Source organism: Dendrobates tinctorius, unplaced genomic scaffold (genome assembly GCF_039654945.1).
Source record: "Dendrobates tinctorius isolate UK_male_01 unplaced genomic scaffold, ASM3965494v1 ptg000243l, whole genome shotgun sequence".
Classification (NCBI taxonomy): Eukaryota; Metazoa; Chordata; class Amphibia; order Anura; family Dendrobatidae; genus Dendrobates; species Dendrobates tinctorius.
Genome location: NW_027361910.1, coordinates 6050364 through 6073173, shown reverse-complemented (window position 1 = coordinate 6073173; position 22810 = coordinate 6050364). Strand labels below are relative to the sequence as shown.

Here is a 22810-nt window from a genome sequence, read left to right as displayed (position 1 = left end):
AACAGGGAATACCTCAAAGGACAAAAACATGCCAATGACAATCAATATATAGATCTAAAATTAAAATGGTTCTCCCAGTTCATGAATAGTGTTTATTGGACGGACATAACCAGTGATTTTTTTGCGCCGGTACCAGAAATCTGAAGGTGCTTCAGCGGGGGAGGGGGAGCAGCGGCAGGAGCCGGTGGCTGGGAAGTCATACTCACCCCTCCCATGCCTCCCTGAACGTCCCCTGCATCCACCTTGTCCCAGCGCTGACAGCTTCTTCCTGCCTTCAGTGGTCACATGGTACCGCTCATTAAGCTCATGAATATGGATGCCCATGGGCGTGGAAGCATATTCATGAGCTTAATGAGCGGTACCATGTGACCGCTGAAGGCAGGAAGAAGCTGTCAGCGCTGGACAATGGAGGATTCAGGGTCGTTCAGCGATGGCACAGCAGGGTGAGTATGAAGGAGGAGGATGGGGCTGCACAGAGGAGGTGGGGGCTGCACAGAGGAGGTCGGGGGCTGCACAGAGGAGGTCGGGGGCTGCACAGAGGAGGTCGGGGGCAATTATTGCGTACAGGCAAAAAAAGTCCTAGACATAACTCTTATGAAATAACCCACAAATGGAAAGAGCATATAATCAATGACTGTGAGCCAAAGTCACAAATGTAGTTGGCTCGCTAGAAAATAATATAGACTAGTGCACATGGGTTTGGGCCAAAGTCCAAAAAGAAATCCTATATATTTATAATAAAGTAGAGAAGTCTCTACCCTGAAGGACAAGGAAACACCATTGTTATGGCAAAAGCACCTACTTTATATAGTCCCAAGTGTCAAATCAGTGTGAAAGAAGAAGCCAAATGTGGCAAAATGCGTGTCGGGGGTAGCGGGACCTTCTCATGCCGGCGGTCTGTTAGTACCACTGTACCCAGCATTACATTTCCAAGGCAATACCATTTTGAGATCATTGTGTCCCTCTATTTAGTGTGACACAGCATTTGTTCACATGCAGTCTTCATGAACAGGTTGTACGAATCATGTGGTTACATATAGGTGTGTGAATATGCACTGACATTATACCATTTCTCTTATACCTGGGATTATATAATCCTTTTATGACATAGATCTCTTCTGTTTGCTCATTATACATTGTTTGGACACTATAAAGGCTATCATTTAATTGTATTTATACCTGATGGCTAAAAAAGTTGATGAACTGACTATGTTCATTTCAGGCATGGAAAGGCTTAAAAATTTTGACACCAATTTTATTTAAAACCTAAATAAAATAGTCTTTTTTTTTCAACTTTGATGGGTTCAAATTCTGTTAAACACATTATATTTTCCAAACCTTTAAACTTTTCTTTCCTGCCTAAAATGTCGGCATACACTTTTCTTTAGTGCTGGAAATTCTGACTAGCCCTTTACAACTAATTTTGCTGCGTTGGACTTTACTCAAAGATGGAGCAGAGATGTCTAATGGATTGTAGCATTTGGAAAAATGGAGGTAAAGTAACAAAAGACAACCTTATATCAGGCATCAGGATTTGTTATTGTGAAGGTTTTCAACCTCTACATCTACTTCCATTGCAGACAATGTAGTTTTGTAAAAAAATATGTAAAGATAACTTTGAGCCAAGTTTTTTTTATGAAGAAAGAATATTAAAATTTCATGTTTTTCAGTGGAGACTATATTTGTTTAGCAATAAATAGCCTTGTGTTTTATGCCTCTCATAGAGGTCCTGTGGGCAGTTATGAGACCCATAAATCACTTTGGCACTGATATATTGGTAAAGTCATGAAACAACATATTTTGCTTAGGAATAAAATATTAACCTCTTGCAGTCAAAATAACTGATTCTCTCTTCCTAATTTTCAAGAAATCTTTTAAAACTTGTCCTGTATTGTACATTGATTTTTGCACAGCTGAAAACAATTGTTAAATTACCGCTATTATTTGGCATCAACATGTCCCCATTGTCACCTGTCTGTTCATAAAGTTTTCAGGTATTATCTAATTAATTCTTTACATCGTGATGTTTCTATGTAATGCTCAGCCTGCTGTTTACTTTCCTCTAATATCATTAGTATTAGTATGAGACCCTAACAATTCCCATATCCAATATTTTTTACTGCAAATAATTCAATCTCACTGACTTCTGAATAATTCAGTCTCCGAGAATAAAGATATGAGGATTTTCCCTATACCTATACTTTAGGTTAACATTTCATCTGACGTTTAGTGATTCTTCCAGCTTTATAACTGTTAACTCAACTTTGGATCCCTAAACATGGCGATGAATATTTCAGTAGCATAGTGTATGATTTCAGATTTATGGAACAAGTGTATCTGCCAAAAGTGACATTGAGGCAAAGGATATACTATGTAGAAAAATCCACCAAGCCGAATCGTGACATTGCAGTGACAGAGAGAAATACGCCTATGCAGTTCATAAAAAAAAGTCTGAAACATTGCTTCTTTGACAAATGTTTCCCCGGCAACGCTTCTTATTAAACTGCTCATATCACGCTCCTGTTCAAAATGCAACATATTTCTTCCAGTACCGAGCTGGATTCCAGTGTTTCACATTCATCAGCATGCGTTACTGGTGGTCTAGGGCAGTTGATAAGATGGTAATAAAATATTTAGCCAGTTCGGATCAAGTAAGGTCACACTTGCGATTTACAGAGGGTTAAGCTGATGTCATTTCGTTTTCTAAATCCGCGCTTCTGTTTTATCTGCTAGTATAATGTTAATCCTAGAAAGGTTAAGAGAAGTTACATCTCGCTTGCTAGCTCATTTACTAATCAGGCGAGATTAATTAGATTTCAAATATATGGCTATTACACTTGTATTATGCACATATCGAAAGAAAAGTGGAAATAAAGTCCTCTCTCGTAAAACCAAATTGGGTCCAAAATTCAGAGCTGATTAACATATAACTCTATAGGAGGCAGAGCATCAGTTTTTTTTTCTTTCCTATGAGACTTTATTTGAAGTATTAGGTCAAACCAATTATGGGGACAAATCCTCTGGATGGCTCTACGGATAGTCCAAATCCTCTCCTTCACTAAGAGCCATCCAAGGGACTTGTCCTCACAATTGGTTTGACCTAATACTTCAAAGAAAACTTAGTAGGAAAGGAAAAAAATGCCATTTTATCACATGGCCACCAATTTCTTGTGAAGCTGGACTGGTTAATTCCAATATGCAAATAAATGTGAGTTTATCAGGGCAGGCACACATATGTCTACTCTCTGTAGCTCTGTATCAATGTCTGACTGTGAATAAGTACTACCTGCAGAAAACTGTACATCAGAAATCAGTAGCACGCTCATTACATTATAGATACCTACTGTCATGATCCATTTTTGGATTTGTGGCAGATCTGGATTCTCACATATAAGCTTTTTTCCTTTCTGGCCATCTGGGGTTAATGTCTGTTTTTCCCCCAAGTGGCCACTGGTGTAATTTCATTTCGGCTGAATTTGCTGATGCAGGTGGTGACCACTCCCACCATCCTTTAAAAGGTGACCTGATGCATCAGCTGACTGGCGGTGTTAGAGGTCATTCTGCAGCGACCACTCTGGGAGAAGGAGCTTGCTGGGAGCGGTGGTGCCTCAGGTGTGCAGTACTTTACAGCAGAAAGCTAAGTGTTGGATTTTTGTTACCCTGTTCCTTTTACTGTCTGTCTATCCTTATGTTATATTAGTGCAGCGGTGGGACCAGTGTCCTCACTTGCCCATTCCCTACTTAGGAATAGGTGCAGGCAAGCGAGAGCTAACGTATCCTGCTCGGCGACAGGTTGAAAAAACCTGTATAGGGATGCTAGAAAAATCAGGGCACATCCTCAGGAGAGTGCAGGAGGTGTCCATTCCCCATTCCCTATCACAGGGCCCACCGTTGTAATTGTGTCCCCGGAGTTCCCTTGTTTGTGTTTGATGACCGACCAATCGTTGGGTCGTGTCATACCGTGACATTAACACTGACCTTCTCATTTTTTCTGGTGAGCCATTGCCCAGATGCAGGCCTTTGCTCAACTGCTCCAGACCCTCACCAATGAGCTTAAGGTATTGCATGGGGAGGTGGTGCAGCAGCTGCAGCAGCTGAAGGGGATCTGGGTCTCAGCTCAGTTGCAGGCTCTACCTGAACCCAAAATCTCTCTCCCTGACCGGTTCTCTTGAGGGAAAGATACATTTTTGTTTTTTTAGGAGGCCTGCAAGCTATACTTCAGGCTCCGTCCTTGTTCATCTCGGAGTGAGGAACAATGGGTGGGAATCATCCTCTCTCTTCTTAAGGGTGATCCCCAATCCTGGGCCTTCTCCCTACCGACTGGTTCTCCATCTTTACGGTCGGTACTGTAGACGAGTTTTTTGCGGCATTGGCGCTGGTGTATGGGGATTCAGATGGCTCTGTAAAATCAAGCAGGGGGGCCAGACGGCTGTGGAGTACTGCTCAGAGTTCAGGAGGTGGGCCACTGACACGCAGTGGAATGACCCTGCCCTTAGCAGCCACTTTAATTAGGGTCTGTCCTCTAGGTTGCAGGATACTCTGGTGCAGAATAACGCCCCCAGGTCGTTGGAGGCTGCCATGTCCCTTGCTATCCAGGTAGACAGATGCCTCAGGGAGAAGAATACACCAAATGTGCCCCCCTGTGGTCCTTGTTAGGGAGGAGGACACACTGGCGTAGATGGACAAGCCTATGCAGATGGGAGGAGTTGGTTCCCAAATGGTGTTGCCTGCGGTTCACCGTGGTGTGGGGGCATGTTTTTACTGTTGGCAGACTGGTCATTTCATTGGTATCTGCCCAGCTTGCGCCAAAATACCTGTTCCATCTAAGAAGTCGTGTCCCCCTGGTCGTGTGGAGGGAGGCGACCAGGGAGTGTTTATTTCCTCCAATTTTTCTCCTCAGTGTACCTTACCTGCTGAAGTGGTGGTTGGCGGGGTAACTGAGAGTATACCGGTGCTTGTGGACAGTGGAGCAGGTCACAATCTGGTGGATGCTCACTTTGTCCAGACCCATGGCCTGAGGTGTAGGATGCTAGCAAAACCCCTAAATGTCCAGGCTATTGACTCTGTCCCAGTTAGCCAGGGGAGGTTCACCCAAGTCATGGATGATATACCTCTGCGTATAGGGGCTCATCATGAGGAGTCCCTGTCGTGCTATGTCTTGGGGGAATGCCATCACCCATTGTTTTAGGCCTCCCTTGGTTGAAAAGACACAACCTGGTCATAGATTGTCGGTCCAGGAAAGTAGTCAGCTGGGATCAGTCGTGTGAGGGTTGCTGTCCGAGGGCTACTATCTCTGCCGTCTTTCTACAACCATCCCCTTCTCCAGTGGGAGCAGCAGAGGTACTGCCAGGAAGTAGAGGCAAGTCTCAACCCTCACCACAAGCTAACCCTGAGTGTGGGAGTCCTCTTAGGAGGAGGGCTCAGAGGAGGGTGGTGGTTCCTTCTGAGCATTGTGGGGGTGTGAGTGTGAGGACACAGGGAGACGCCTCTGTTTTCAGTTCTGTGAAGAGTTCACCATCTTATGGCAAACGTGTGCCTGGCAATAAATGTTCAGATCTGGATCTGTGTGTGAATGAGTACGTTTGGGTGTCCACCAAAAACATCCGGTGGAAGTGTACTGCTGGGGCCTGGAGTTCTCGGGTGAACAGGCTGTATTGGGTGTCAGCCATTCTCAGCCTGTGGACTTACCAGCTGGAGTTATCTCCAGTAATGTCTGTACACAACTCATTACCCAGGTCTACGCTCTGGAGATTTGTCGCACCTTCGGAGCATACATTATTGTCACTTTCATCAGTCCGTGTTTGCCAGAAACCTGAGGGTCAGGTGATTACCGAGGTGAACTCTGGTGGATCGAGGTGTCCTCACCGTAGGTCGCGTTTAGGTGAGGTCTGGTGTTGAGGGTCCAGAGGCCCCTCATTGAGGGAGGGGTACTGTCACAATCCATTTTTGGATCTGTGGCAGATCTGGATTCTCACATATAAACTTTTTTTTCCTTTCTGGCCATCGGGGGTTAATGTCTGTTTTTCTCCCCAGTGGCCACTGGTGTAATTACATTACTGCTGAGTTTGCTGATGCAGGTGGTGACCACTCCCACCATTCCTTAAAAGGTCACCTGATGCATCAGCTGACCATTGGTGTTAGAGGTCATTCTGCAGTGACCACTCTTGGAGAAGGAGCTTGCTGGGAGCGGTGATGCCTCAGCTGTTCATGGTGAATCTGGTGTAGTGATCCTGCTGTGTGGTGCTAAACAACAGAAAGCTAAGTGTTGTATTTTTGTGACCCCATTCCTTTTACTGTCTGACTATTCTAACCTTGTGTTGTATTAGTGCAGCGGTGGGACCAGTGTCCTCACTTGACAATTCACTACTTAGGGATAGGTGCAGGGCAAGCGATGGCTAAGGTATGCTGCTTGGCGACAGGTTGAAAGAACCTGTATAGGGATGCTAGAAAAAGCAGGGCACATCCTCAGGAGAGTGCAGGAGGTGTCCATTTCCCCATTCCCTATCGCAGGGCCCACCGTTGTAATTGTGTCCCCGGTGTTCCCTTGTTTGTTTGCTGACCCAATCGTTGGGTCGTGTCACACTGGTCAGTCACTCCATGACACCTACTGAGCATGCCCATGTACTGTCTATTGAAGGAACATTAAACTTTAAACTAGCAGTCTGATATTTCAGTATCATGTTATAGACTGAGAGGAACATAGAAGATTAATTTATAGGTTTGTAGGAAAAGACCTGTATTTTCTTGAAATATCTGCTTATTCTGGGAATGGCAGCCTAGTGGGTGGTCCAACTGAGTGATTGACAGCTGTCTTTTTATACATGCAGATAAGGATGTCAGTTTCTGACATGAGAGCTGTTACACATGTGCCCCTGTCCATTAGATTTTCATGTGCTGCAAGGCCCATTTAAGGCCTCTCAATAAACACACGTTTGTTTTGGTATTGTATTAAGACTTTCTAGTAACTATTTTAGTGTGTATTTGCACAGTTCCTGTCCAACAAGCTCTAGGCCTTTTCCTGGTTGCCTGTGGTTTCCAGTTCCTCAGTTACGTGTCTGCGACTTCCAGTAATGCTGTGGCCTGTCAGTGATCTTCAGGACTTCACCTGTTTGCCTGTGGCTTCCAGTAACCAGCTGCCTGTCAGTGTTCTCCATTACCACTTTAAGAGTTTACCTCTACTCATCCTCCTGTGGCTTTCAGAATGTCTCCTGTATGCTTGCGGCTTCAAGGAACCCTTTAGGACTTCCAGTTTGCTTCTACGTGTTCACCTGTGGCCTCCAGAACATCCCTTGTCCACTTGCAGCTTCCAGAACCCCTTTATGACTTTCAGTTTGCCTACATATGTCCGCCAGTGGCTTCCAGGATGTCATCTTTCCCCTTGTGGTTTTTAGGATACTTTAAAACTTTTAGCTTGCCTTCAGTAACTCTGCTGTTTCATGCGTGCAACACCCATTTTCTGCAGTGACACCTATGGCCTGTATACCCACTTGGACCTTGGGCTTAGAGGATCCACCTCACCAAGTGTGCTAGCTTTGTGTGCCAGCAGCTCACTGGACCTTTGAGTCCAGAATGAGCAAGGATGTCAATGAATAAAATAATGATTTTTTTTTCAATAAAACTGTTCAGCAGTTCTTTCAGGTCTTACTGTTCAATAACATGCTGGAAGAATATTGGACTGTATTTACATGGTTTTAGGTTCCCTTGCCCTGACACTCTTTCTTCTGGCAGTGTGACAAAAACAAAGATACCTTCTAATAACTCAAATTCTGCCTTGAGTAGCACACACCTTTGAAATCTCTTTATTTTCTGGTTGCTGGGTGGAGAGAACTCCTCCTTGAATGACAGTCCTCGAAGTAACTTCTCATGCTGTGACACATTATTGGTCTGTCATTAATCTGAAGTATATACTGTTATTACTATATTTAAATATAAACATGACAGTGACTTTGAACAAGCACGTTGCTCAGGAAAGCGAGAGCTGTGATTATGAGAACTGCACCGGAATTTGTTGATGCGAGACCAGGCATTAAGATTATGCAGGAATGATAACAGCAGTTCAGTCAGGAACTGATTGTGAGGGGGAGCGAAGTGAGCAGCTAACTGCTGTATAGAAATCAATGAGCTGAAGAGAACTGACTGGTATAAGGGTATAAGTCTGCAGTCACTGCATGCAGTGATGATTCTCCGTTGTCAGTGGCGGGAACAGTCACATGTATGTGGTATGCATATTCCTGGCCACATTCCAACTAGATGGGTGCCACCTTGCTCAATGCAAATGTGTTGAGGGTGGGCGGAAACATAGCTCAAATTTACCCTGTTCATTGAAAGCATAATTTTCTTTTTCTGTCTTTAGAACAGTTCAGCATGTATTAATGCTAATAAAAAGTGTGCACCTCTTTAAAATCTTGGTGCATTTCATCCAAATAAACCTGTTTTAAAGTTCACGTGCTTCATGAAAGGAATATGATGTGATGACCTTGTGGCCTCTGGAAAACCTGATTATCAGTAGAAGGAGACTTGGTGCAACAGTGCTTACTTACCTGCCACCACAACATCCCATAAAATCAATCCATAACCTTGGGTGGAATGATTTGACTTTCATCCTTTCGATCCTCATCCCACCATATCCCAGCACATTCTGCAATGCTACATGGTAACATTACTGATGAAAGGTCCAGCTGTGATCTCTGATTTAAGTAGAGGCCCCATGGGAGGGATTCCACTGTTCCTGGGAGAAAAAACAGTTGTTTGCAAAATAATTAGATCTTGCAATTATTATCCAAGTACAGAAAAGAAATGAAGCACTAGAACGTTACCGTTCACCTTTTGTTTCTGATGACTGCATGTCATCATCACAAAGAAGGGAGTTGAGTTGTTGGCTTTCCAAGCACAAGATAATTCAAGGCTGTTTCATGTTTATTTTAAAGCAATTTTCAGCCTTCTCTGCTCTCAACCAATGAAGAAGACTCAAGGGGGCTCTTGAAAAATAAGGGTGAATAGTAAATATCATCTCTTAAGTACTCTCTGTATTACAGGACTGTGTATCTTGTGAAGGACGGCAGCTGTTTGCATAAAGCTAGCAATTTTCTACATTCAACAGTTTTAATGGAAGTGTAGGGAGCCAGAGGAATTCTGGATATCGGAGATATTCATTGCAAGGCAAAACATTCTTGTTTGCCGTTTTCCTCATTATTGTTATTGTGTAAACCTTAAAACTCTGTGTAATGCACGTCGCCTACTGTTTCACACCAGCTGCTCCAAGTATAATCTTCTTGCAGATACTGCTAATTGACTCATTCCGTTGCCCAAGCCTGCATTCCTGGAACAAGAGAGGGGTCATAATTTTGTGTCTTTTCTTGTTTCTTGCAGTTTATGCTGGAGAGCGCTGTTAAAATTCAAGAACACATATTATTCATAGCCGTGGTGTACCTACCATAAAGGCAGAGCAAGGAACTGATATGAAACCTTGGAGAAACGGCAGAGTGAAATGCTCTCCAGCTTTCGGTTGGGGTTTGTCAGCAGATGACACTGGAGGATATCCAGTGTGCAAAGGTTTACAGCTTCTACTCAGGTGTAGAGTAAATCAACAAACCTAAAGGGTTATCCGACATTTTTTTTAAACATTGACGCTTTTAATTCTTCCAAAACATGATGTTTTTCTTTTTTTTACATTTTGTTTTTTCTTTCCTTTCTTGCAAGATCCATATCTTTTTAAATTTTCCATCCACATAGACGAATGTGGGCTTGTTTTTTCACGTGACAAGTTGTAGTTTTGAATGACGCTAGCCATTCAAACATTCAATGTACTAGAAAACAGGGAAAAAAATTCCAAGTGTGGTGAAATTGCACAAAAAATGGAATTCTGCAATTGTTTTACAGGGTTTTGTTCTCTACAGCATTCATTGTGTGGTCAAAGTTACCTAACAGTTTGACTTTCCACATCAGTATGATTACAGCTATACCAAACTTGTATATTTTTTTTTTAACATACAATTTGTAAGAAAATATTTTTTGGCTTCTGTCACTGGCTCTGGCTGGATCTGGTGGGTGAGATTGAACTGTGAACTAGTCTAAAATGTTCAGTCTGCCATTAGAGCCTTGTCAATGATCAAGACGCACGGTTTTGCGTTGAAACGAGTTTGATTTTAATGTTCTGGACTATGACTTAATTGTTTTTTTGCTATTGGAAGTTATGGAATAAAAGAAAATGGATTTTATGGACTTACAGCGCTGGACTTACAAGAGTTAAAACCCTTCATTTTCCAAGTGCGTTATAAAATAGGAGACCGCACAAGTATTTCTTGTAGTGCTTTAGTGGCACATCAATCTGGGGGGGGGTTATCATGTTTATACAGTCCTGCAGTGGAAAACTAACATATGAGAGAGAATACAATTTCCTGCTGCGTAGCCAGTGCACATCAGGAGAAAGCCTCTGATTACTGTGAAACAGGGTGAATGGAGGGCATTGTACATTCCACAAATCCATATTTTGTTGTGTGATTCAGGCAAAGAATGAACAAAGTGTTGATGGACCTCTTACGGCAGATGTCTCCACCCTTTTCTGAGTTGAATATAAAGATAACAGATAATTCTGTTCCAGACCAACTAAATAAGAAAACATGCATTAAAGATGGGTCAATTTTACATGTAGTGATTCCTTACAGCTATTTAAAACCTAATATAAAAATTGTTATTATGTAAAGTATTGTAACAGAAGACTACAGTAAAAACTCCAGTAAAAAAGGTCCATAGATACAAAGGAAAGACCTGTCCAGTCTGTCTCTATGATGAGGAAAATGCTTGTGCTTCGGGGCGGTCTGTGGGCATGTCTTTCTTTGGTTCCTCTGGCTTAGAGCACGGAGATAAGACTCTGCCTACAGTTCCGCCCTGGAACACGGGCATATTATTGGCTGAAAACTTCTAACAGTGATTACACAAGAACCACAAGACGGATTTCTTCACCCCAGGTATCATTTTAATCAGTATAATGGTGCCAACCCTACAATGCCTCTAGTTTTCTTAGCAAAATTCTGTTGACAGGTTCCCTTTAAGGCAACCATCCAGAATCCCTCTTAATAAGGCACATGTTTCTGCTTCACATGTACAACAGTTACATGATAATCATCTTATCACTGGAAGTTTAACTTTATAACAATTTTACCCTTGCTGTAATACAGATAAGCTCTCCATGCACTAACTTTTTGGTGCGTTTGGGATAGACTTGTTTTTATAAATGGCAACCTATCCAAAGAGGTAGAAATACAGGTAGATCAGGAACCTTAACCAATGATGATCCAGGAGGTATGTCTCAGACTACCTCTGTAGGCAGTGCAGTTAGGCTGTAGTCAAAGATCACAACTCTGCTCTAATGATCGTGAGGACAATGCAGCCATTGCTTTAACTGATACTATCTTGATATAATAATTATAAGATTTTTTAGCAAAAGAGTACAGCATTTAGGAGAACAAAATACATATAAGCAGTAGGCAAAATGTGCATTGGGCACGTGCAGCATCTGTGGGGTCAGTATCTAACTATTATAGCTATCATGAACTTTCTATACACTGCTCTATTTGATACATGAATAGCTCCATTTAGCATCAAACATATACAGTGCCTTGCAAAAGTATTCGGCCCCCTGGAACTTTTCAACCTTTTCCCACATATCATGCTTCAAACATAATAATACCAAATGTAAATTTTAGGTGAAGAATCAGCAACAAGGGGGACACAATTGTGGAGTTGAACGAAATTTATTGGTTATTTTAAATTTTTGTGGAAATTCAAAAGCTGAAAAGTGGCTTGTGCAATATTATTCGGCCCCTTTACTTTCAGTGCAGTAAACTCACTCCAGAAGTTCATTGTGGATCTCTGAATGATCCAATGTTGTTCTAAATGACTAATGATGATAAATATAATCCACCTGTGTGTAATCAAGTCTCTGTATAAATGCAGCTGCTCTGTGATAGTCTCAGGGATCTGTTTGAAGCACAGAGAGAATCATGAAGACCAAGGAACACAACTGGCAGGTCGGTGCTACTGTTGTGGAGAAGTTTAAAGCCGGATTTGGATACAAAATGATTTCCAAAACTTTAAACATCCCAAGGAGCACTGTGCAAGCTATCATATTGAAATAGAAGGAGTATCATACCACTGCAAATCTACCAAGACCCAGCCGTCCCTCTAAACTTTCATCTCAAACAAGGAGAAGACTGATCAGAGATGCAGCCAAGAGGCCCTTGATCACTCTTGATGAACTGCAGAGATCTACAGCAGAGGTGGGACAGTCTGTCCATAGGACAACAATCAGTCTTACACTGCACAAATCTGGCCTTATGGAAGAGTGGCAAGAAGAAAGCCTTTTCTCAAAGATATCCATAAAAAGTGTCATTTAAAGTTTGCAACAAGCCACCTGGGAGACACACCAAACATGTGGAAGAAGGTGCTCTGGTCAGATGAGACCAAAATCGAACTTTTTGGCAACAATGCCAAATGATATGCTTGGCATAAAGGCAACACAGCTCATCACCCTAAACACACCATCCCCTCTGTCAAACATGGTGGTGGCAGCATCATGGTTTGGGCCTGCTTTTTTTCAGCAGGGACAGGGAAGATGGTTAAAATGAATGGGAAGATGGATGGAGCCAAATACAGGACCATTCTTGAAGAAAACAAAAGACCTGAGACTGGGACAGAGATTTGTCTTCCAACAAGACAATGATCCCAAACATAAAGCAAAATCTAAAATGGAATGGTTCACAAATAAATGTATCCACGTGTAGAATGGCCAAGTCAAAGTCCAGACCTGAATCCAATCGAGAATCTATGGAAAGAGATGAAAACTGCTGTTCACAAAAGATCTCCATCCAATCTCACTGAGCTCGAGCTGTTTGCCAAGGAAGAATGGGCAAGAATTTCAGTCTCTCGATGTACAAAACTGATAGAGACATACCCCAAGCGACTTGCAGCTGTAATCGCAGCAAAAGGTTGGCGCAACAAAGTATTAAGTTAAAGGGGCCGAATAATATTGCACGCCCCACTTTTCAGTTTTTGAATTTCCACAAAAATTTAAAATAACCAATACATTTCATTCAACTTCACAATTGTGTCCCACTTGTTGTTGATTCTTCACCAAAAATTTACATTTACATTTGGTATCTTTATGTTTGAAGCATAATATGTGGGAAAAGGTTGGAAAGTTCCAGAGGGCCGAATACTTTCGCAAGGCACTGTATACCATATAACTTTTTAGCATTTAGCACTTTACATGTAACTTACCACTTGGTTATCCTATTATTTAATTAAGGAATATATGCTAATAACATTCAATAACATTCAAACTATCCTACCTGTGATAAAAATGAATTAGAGGATTAATGCTATCTAGGAGTTATCATCTCTGTATACTCTGGACATGAACATTGTGCACCATATATAACACATAATGTTTATTATATGTGTACATAAAATAATAGCTATTTATCAATGCATTAATACATACAGTATTGCTTATAGATCAAATGATTGTTTAACCTCTTCATGACCAGAGCTGCTTTCAGTTTTGCATTTTCTGTTTTTCGCTCCCCTTCCTTCCAGAGACATAACTTTTTTTTATGTTTCTGTCAATATGGCCATGTGAGGGCTTATTTTTTGTGGGACGAGTTGTACTTTTCAAAGATACCATTGGTTTTACCATGATGTGTAACAGAAAATGGGAAAAAAATTCCAAGTGCGGTGAAATTGCAAAAAAAAAGTGCAATCCCACAGTTGTTTTTTGCTTGTTTTTTTGCTAGGTTGATTAAATGCTAAAACTGACCAGCTATTATGATTCTCCAGGTAATTACGAGTTCATAGACACCAAACATGTCTAGGTTATTTATTATCTAAGAAGTGAAAAAAAAATTCCAAAATTTGCTAAAAAAAAAAAAAAATGCGCCATTTTATGAGACCCGTAGCGTCTCCATTTTTCGTGATATCTGTTTGGGTGCAGGCTTTTTTTGCATGCTGAGCTGTCGATTTTAAGGATACCATTTTTGTGCAGATACAATCTTTTGATCGCCCATTATTGCATTTTAATGCAATGTCATGGCGACTAAAATAAGTAATACTGGCATTTTGATTTTATTTCTCGCTACGCCATTTAGCGATCGGGTTAATCCTTATTTTTGGTAGATCGGGCGATTCTGAATGCGGTGATACCAAATATGCATATGTGTATGTGTGATTTTATTTTTATTGTTTTATTTTTTATGGCGATAAAAGGGGGGTGATTTGAACTTTTATGTTTTTTTTTTATTTTTTTCATATTTTTAAAAACATTTAGAAGCTGCCATAGCTTGATCGGCTCTGCTACGTAGAGGCGATGCTCAGATCGCCTATATGTAGCAGAATTACTGCATTGCTATGAGTGCCGATCACAGGGTGGCGCTCATAGTAATCCGGCATCAACAACCATAGAGGTCTCAAGGAGACCTCGGGTTGTCATGCCGACACACCGGTGACCCACGATCAAGTGACACGGGTCACCGATGAGCGCATTTCCGGCCGGATGTCTGGAAGCGCTTGTTAAATGCCACTGTCAGAGTTTGACAGCAGCATTTAACTAGTTAAAAGCTAGATCGCAATTCCGCAATTCCTCCTGTGGCTATTGCAGGCACATGTCAGCTGTTCAAAACAGCTGACATGTCCCGGCTTTGAGATGGGCTCATCACCGGAGCCCACATCAAAGCGGGGGATACTGCCATCGGACGTACTATGCCGTCCAATGGCAGTAAGGGGTTAATATACTGAGATACACCGATAGTTTGCACTTTGAGGACAAATTTCCTTTGATTTTTTTTTATTTTAAGATGTGATCAATACAATTATGTAATTATATTTAGCATTTTAGTTGTGTGTCACATTTATAGGTTTATATATTTACTAGTGATGAGCGAGTATACTCGTTGCTCGGGTTTTCCCGAGCATGCTCAGGTTGTCTCTGAGTATTTTGGCGTGCTTGGAGATTTAGTTTGTGTCAATGCAGCTGCATGATTGTGGCTGCTGCACAGGCTGAATACATGTGAAGAATGCCTGTTTGTTAGGGAATCCCCATTTGTATGCAGCTACTTCGACAAAAACTAAATCTCCAAGCACTCCAAAATACTCGGAGGTCAGCCGAGCATGCTCGGGAAAACCCGAGCAACGAGTATACTCGCTCATCACTGATATTTACATTTTGCAAACTATAGCACTATAATGCCATTTTCTGAGCATAATATATATAGTTGGCAACGATTGACTCAACAAAATGTCTGGAATATCGAGCATAAAAATAAGTTGCCTCTAATAATCACATATTTCCATATTGGTTACTAGAGTACCATGACATAATTTTATGAATCCAATATGTATATTGAAGCTAGTAGCTGCCAGTGAATGACACTTAGCAATGCCCGGTACATGCCCTCTGAAGGAACACATACTCCAGTTGAGTGTTATTTTTTGACAAGTTACTATGTTATTAAATTTAAAGACATATTTCATTATACTCTATGAGGGCATTATTTAATGATTTTTCTCTTTTGGGATGTTTATTTAACCCTTTACTGACATATAACGTTCTACTACGTCATATATTGGCTCCCTGAGGAAATGAGCCCTGATTTTTGCTGACAGATGACTGCGTTATTCAGTCCTCATCATCTGCCTCAAACGGCTGAGAGTAGGGTAGTGGCACTCTGCCGGTGACTGTTATCCTCTTAGATGCCTCTGTCAATCTGTGACAGCGGCATTTACAGAGGCAGGTGGGGCGCAATAATTGATTGAGAAAGGTAAAGTACCTGTGTCTTTTTTCAATCTATGTACTTTTGAAGTACCTAACTATGTAACATCTCCTTTTATTCCAGGTTCTTCTTTGGTTATCTGCATTGTGTCTGCTACATCTGCTCTCGACAGCTACGGAGTGGGGGAAAAGTAAGTGTATAAGACAGACATGTCATTTCTGATATATAGTCTAAGGCTACCTGATTAAACATCTGGAGTTGTTCAGAGAAGTCAGCTTGCCCCGTATCAAAACTCCAACTGGGTATCTGACAAGTTGATGTTCACAGTAATTTGCATGGAGTGGAACACTGGCTGTTTTTAAAGGGTGACCCTGTTAATACTTAAGAGTATCAGTATTATGCCAGTTTGTCTTTCCCATTCTGCATTCAACAGATTTATCCACAAGTTGCCATGTTAATTAATATGAAATTGCTGGCTTGGCATAAAACCACTAGATTCGCCCCATTGTTGTTTTCCAATACTCATTATTCAATAACTCCAGCTGCACAGGACAATGATTATAGTGAAGGAACTTAGCAGTATGATCATTCTTCTAAATCTTTCTATTATATGGTTTTGGAGATAACCCACAGCATGGACCTCCTGCAGCCTAGTTTAGGCAATACTAGTCTAGGTAGTGTTCTCCTAGTCACTCTTAGCTTCCGCCTTCAGCCAGGAGCGAAAGCTGTGAAATCCTATTATGATGACTCCAATGGTGTCACTGGCGCAGCCTAGGTGGCAGTATCAGGGGACATGGGAACGAGCGCAGGGAGTGAAGGAGCAAGGCATGCAGTGCGTAAGGACCTGAGACTAAGCAGTGAGCATAGGATCTGGAACTAAGCAGTCACATGACAAGGGGCAGAGTCAATGCGCGTGAGTACAGGGAAGGCAACTGAGCACGCAGAGTACAGGGCACCGAAAGTAAACATAGTCAAAGGAGAGCTGATGGTCAAAAGCCAGATGAGAGAGTGGTACCTAGGGATAAAACAGAGAGTAAACGGAGACAAACTAAGGGCTCAGATAACCAGGAGGGACAGGGCAATACAAAGCAGGATGCAGAGGCAAAAGTCAGGGGACAAACCGGGTCATACACAGCAAAGCACACAAGCACAGAGGAACAACATTTACGGACGAGTAACCTGGGTCAGCAACCACAAACCGATTATACGGAAGTATCACCGACACCAAATCTAGGAACTGTCAACATTAAATAGCCGCCCCAGAACCAAAGAGAGGCGAACTAGAATTAACCCTGACCTGACCAGGATGGAGGCAGAACCATCCCGTCCAGAGTCATGACACCTATGATTTTTGCTCCTGCAATTAAGACAGCAACCTAGCAGCAGGAGAAGGATGCTGCCTATTTACTGCAGCCTGCAGCTCAGATTTTTGGCAGTCCATAAATAAACCCATAGTAAAGTAATTTATTATTCAGATTCCTGCACTATAATCAATTTGTTGTGAAAATATGTGTCACGGGTTTACTGAGACAGAGAGGAGCCAGAAGACTGGAGCATCGGATTTCTCCTACTCCTACACTGATTAGAAGCCCTTCACCTTCATATTAAATGGTTTAAGTTTCTTTTGCCATCTGCTCAGTTGAGAGCTCCTGGAAGCTTTCCTGCATTAAGGCTCTCAGCTGTGCACTGTTAGCCATTCCCATCTCCTATATGATCTGGGCCCTGGCTAGCACTCATTATTAGAGAAACTTATGCTGCATGGCTGCAAGTTGTTGTTGGTTGTTAATGGAGAAGGTGCTTGTTGGATTTATCTGTAACTGCTCGGTTTTGAATGTGTGATAATTCCCTTTCTTTCCCTACTTTGGTTTAACCCTATTCTCCACTCCCCGATGCATTCCTCTGTTGCATGTGTGAGTATATTTGTGTGTTTGGTATTTTTCATTACCCCTGTTCACATTACTTTGTTAGTCTGGTTGGTGTATTATGGTACACTACTATTCCCTCTTCCCTGGGTGGGAGAAGGGTACAGACTGAGGGCGGATTCAGGAGCTAAGGTGAGGTATGTGGCCCCGGAGTCTACACTATCAGAAGTAATCCTGGGAACAGGGCAAGATAGGGCACGCCTAGCATTAGGGACAGAGAAGGAGACCCTGGTCACGAAACACCTGACAACAGAGTTGTGACAGTATGCTTTAAAATTAATCAGCCAACACATTTTTGCTTCCATATCTGAGCGCAGATCGATATTAAGGGAAGAGAAACTGATTCCGATAATGTATCACTTACTGCACTTCATGCTGTAGGATTAATAAAAATCATAGCTTTCTCTGCTTCAGATCTACCAGTACTCTGATTGCTGAGCTCTGTACAACACTACCCATGCCCCTGATTAATAGTTTCCATGCGCACGGTGCATAGGCAGAAAGCTGCCATGTCATTGCATTATATAGGTACTAGTCTTCTACAGCACTAAAGCCGTTGGTGAAATCATCAAAAGGTCATTGGATTGCGGCTGAGGTAAATTATAGTCTACTCATTGATCACAAAAATAAGATTGTATTATGGAGTCTGGACATAGTTGAATGGACGTTGTGACACAATAGTAAATTTACATTACGTGGGCACTTTAAGAAAGTGGACAACAAATAAACATTTTATTTCAAGTAATTATTCTCAGTAAGGGCCCCGTCACACATAGTGATCTCGCTAGCGAGATCGCTGCTGAGTCACAAGTTTTGTGACACAACAGCGATCTCACCAGCGAGATCGCTGTGTGTGACAGCGATCAGCGACCGGCCCCCCTGCCGGTATCGCTGTTCACTGCAGGAAAGCCCAGGACATTTCTTTCATCGCTGATCTCCCGCTGGCCAGCACGCATCGCTGCATGTGACAGCGATCAGCTGGTAACTAACGTACACATCGGGTATCTATGGGACGTGCGTCCCTTAGGTACCCGATGTGTACCTTAGTTACCAGCGAGTTACAGGTGCCGCCACCACACGCTCGGGACCAGGAGACAGCAGGATGCTGCCCGCAGAGAGGCCGGGGATACAGGCGCGCTGTTGTGAGTTCATTCTCCCCTTCACCTTTGATGTCTGATGAACTCCCTCTGCTGGTGAAGAGAGGTAGTGAAATTGATTGGGATGGGACGAACCTGTCATCTGAACAGGCGGAGTGTGATTGGACATCTGGAATTTCTGAGTGGATATAAGACAGCCGACGCCCTGCAGGGCTGCTGGTGATCCTTTCTGCTCTGAGCTCTTGCATCCAGTTTAGTTCCTGTCTACTAAAAGCTAAGTTTTTGCCCTGCTATTATTCCATGAGATTTTGTCTGGTTTCCTTAGTGTTTGTATTCAGCCAGTCCTGGTTGGGACTGGCTGAATTCCATTTTTGTCTCTGATCAGTTGATCTCTTTGCTCTGTTTTCAGAATATACCTGAGTGCTGATATAGTAATTTTGAAGTCTAGTGACTTCAGGGACTTTTTCCCTATCAGACGGTTGGGACATTTTTGGTAGGGTTTTTTGTGGATTGCAGCCAGCATCTTTTCTGTCCTGTCCTGTCTAGTTAGTTGGGCCCCATCGTTTGCTCAGCCTGTCTTTCTGTCTGTGTTTTCATCTGTTTTTCACCCACAATACATGTTGGGGGCTGTCTATTGCTTTGGGGTCTGCTCTGGGGTAGTTTGGATTTCCCCTTTCCTTCTTTAGGCTTATGTAATTCTCCGGCTGTGACGAGGGGTCTAGGGCACCGTAGGAACCCCCCATGGCTACTGTTAGTTGTGGTGTATAGGATCAGGGGTCTGCAATCCGATAGCTACCAACCTCTCCGGTTTTCTGGACTTAGCTTGTATTTTTGTTTTCTCCTCCGGTGACTCATTCATAACAGCGCGCCCTCTGCTGGTGGAGGACTGTAACAGCAGGCACCTGTATCAGTAGAGCAGTGGGGAGATTCTCCCAGTGCCCTGCGCCAGTCACTCATCCTGATCCCGGCTGCACATCAGCTCCCGCCGCTGCATCAGCGCGCTGGTAAGTAACAAACACAGCGACACTGTGCGCTCGGCGTCGCTGGTCCTGATCGCTGGTGAAGCTGTCTGTGTGACAGCTCACCAGCGATCATGTAGCTATTCACCAGCGATCCTGACACGTTGATATCGTTGTCGGGATCGCTGGTGAGTCGCTATGTGTGACGGGGCCTTAAATGTTGCTACGCAAAAATTAGACATTTTGTTAAGTTGAATTAACATATCTATTTTTCCAAAGTCTGAGCATTGAAATCACTTCTGTGTACAGGGGGGGTTATTTTCTGTTAATATCCTGTTGGTACTCCAGGGGGCTCAGAAGCCTCCACTGTTCTGGTGAGCTGGCCTTGACAGGACATAACAATGAGCGTGGCAAGACCTATTTATATTGGTTTGTCATAAGCAGCCCCCTAATGCCTGACAGCATGTCTCTGCTGCACAGTAAGTCGGAGGGTCACACAGAGAGCAGCAGGTCTCAGACAGCCCGCATGCACAGGAAGAGATGTAGATTTGCTGTCAGAACAATGCTTTTAGGGCTTTGTCAAAAACATTATTAATATGCAAATCAGCATATATTATAGCAGTAGTTCCTAATATTTCAGAATATATTCGCAAAGTGCATCTGTCACCAAATTTCACAATACAAACGTTATACATTAGGAAATCAATCTCTTATACCCGATGAGGATAAGCTTTTACTTTAAAAATCAGTGTCAGAATAGATGAATAATCCTAAAATTAAAATTAACATTTCATGAGTCCAACTAGAACCAAATTTATAAAATCATCATTTTAGTATTATTCAGGGAAAGTTTTGAAAAGGATTATAAAATCATTCTGGCATTGATTTTCAATGTAAATACACCAGCCTCATCAGGTATAAAAGATCAGTCTAATAACATATGCAGTTACTATTTTGAAATCTCATGACAGATTCCCTTTATTTCAATCTAGTAGAAATACCCTACTAAGGTGATCTAATAAGCAAGGGCCATCACTTTTTTTCCTTCGATACATTTTAGCCTTTCGTGCCAGAGCCTGTTTTTGCCTTTGTGACCATGCCCGTTTTTTCAATTCCGACCAGTGTCACTTTATGAGGTCATAACTAGAGTTGAGCGATACCGTCCGATACTTCAAAGTATCGTATCGGATGGTATCGGCCGATCTTTAAAAAAAGTATCGGTATCGCCGATTCCGATACCGGAAGTCCCATTCAAGTCTATGGGACTTCCGGTATCGGAATAAGAAAAACCCTTTCCTGCCCTTGTACAGCCTCTCTGGGGTCTGTACGGGCCTTTCGGGGGGCTGTGCCGGCCTGCCAGGGGGTCTGTGCAGGCTCCGGTGGTCTGTGCCGGCCTGCCGGTGGTCTGTGCAGGCTCCGGGGGGCTGTGCCGGCCTGCCGGGGGGCTGTGCCGGCCTGCCGGGGGGCTGTGCAGGCTCCGGGGGGCTGTGCCGGCCTGCCGGGGGGCTGTGCCGGCCTGCCGGGGGGCTGTGCAGGCTCCGGGGGGCTGTGCCGGCCTGCCGGGGGGCTGTGCCGGCCTGCCGGTGGTCTGTGCAGGCTCCGGGGGTCTGTGCAGGCATCGTCCGATGGGACTACAAGTCCCATCGGGCGATGCCTGCTACCATGACAGTGATTGACACATTAGCCAATGATGGGACAGTAGTAGTCCCATCATCCGGCTAATGTGTTAAATGTAAAAAAAAAAAAAAAAAAAAAATTACATGCTACATACATACAACATGCATACTACATACATGCTACATTCATACTACATACTACATACATGCTACATTCATACTACATAAATACTACATGCAACATACATACTACATATATACTACATGCATGCTACATACATACTGCATGCTACATACATACCACATATATACTACATACATACTACATGCATGCTACATGCTACATACATAACACATATATACTACATGCATGCTACATACATACTACATGCTACATACTACATATATACTACATGCATGCTACATACTACATGCTACATACATACTACATGCATGCTACATACATACTACATACATACTACATATATACTACATGCATGCTACATACATACTACATGCTACATACTACATGCATGCTACATACATACTACATGCTACATACTACATATATACTACATGCATGCTACATACATACTACATACATACTACATATATACTACATGCATGCTACATACTACATGCTACATACATACTACATATATACTACATTCATACTACATACTACATATATACTACATACATACTACATACATACTACATACATACTACATGCATGCTACATACATACTACATGCATGCTACATACATACCACATACATACTACATGCTACATACATACTACATGCTACATACTACATGCATGCTACATACATACTACATGCTACATACTACATATATACTACATGCATGCTACATACATACTACATACATACTACATATATACTACATGCATGCTACATACTACATGCTACATACATACTACATATATACTACATTCATACTACATACTACATATATACTACATACATACTACATACATACTACATGCATGCTACATGCATGCTACATACATACTACATGCATGCTACATACATACCACATACATACTACATGCTACATACATACCACATATATACTACATACATACAATACATTCATACAATACATACATAGACATACAGTACATATAACATAGAGTAACATACTTACCAATACTTGTCACATTGTTCCCCGAAGCCATTGTCTATTCCGGGATAAATATTAACATAACAAACCACAAAAATACTCACCCACGATCCGAAGCAGTCCACGAGTGTGTCCCACGACGATCTTGGGTAGAGAACTGCAGCATCAGATGATGCTGCCGTTCTCTACGGGCTGCAGGAATCCAATGACGGAAGGTAGGTATCCTTCCGCACTGTATTCCTCCGCCACTTAAAAAAAAAAAAGTCCCTAGTCTCACTTTATGCCATTGCTGTGTGGGAAATTCCC

General features: G+C 42.5%; 1 protein-coding gene across 2 annotated transcripts in view; it reads left to right on the top strand.

Annotated features, from left to right (window-relative positions):
* ADGRD1 (adhesion G protein-coupled receptor D1) overlaps window positions 1-22810 on the top strand; it is a 1079490-nt gene that overhangs the window by 763410 nt on the left and 293270 nt on the right. For both annotated transcript variants that reach the window (XM_073557041.1, XM_073557040.1), the window contains one exon: window positions 15888-15954. In XM_073557041.1, coding sequence (XP_073413142.1) covers window positions 15888-15954 — 67 coding nt within the window. The remainder of the gene's footprint in view (window positions 1-15887; window positions 15955-22810) is intronic.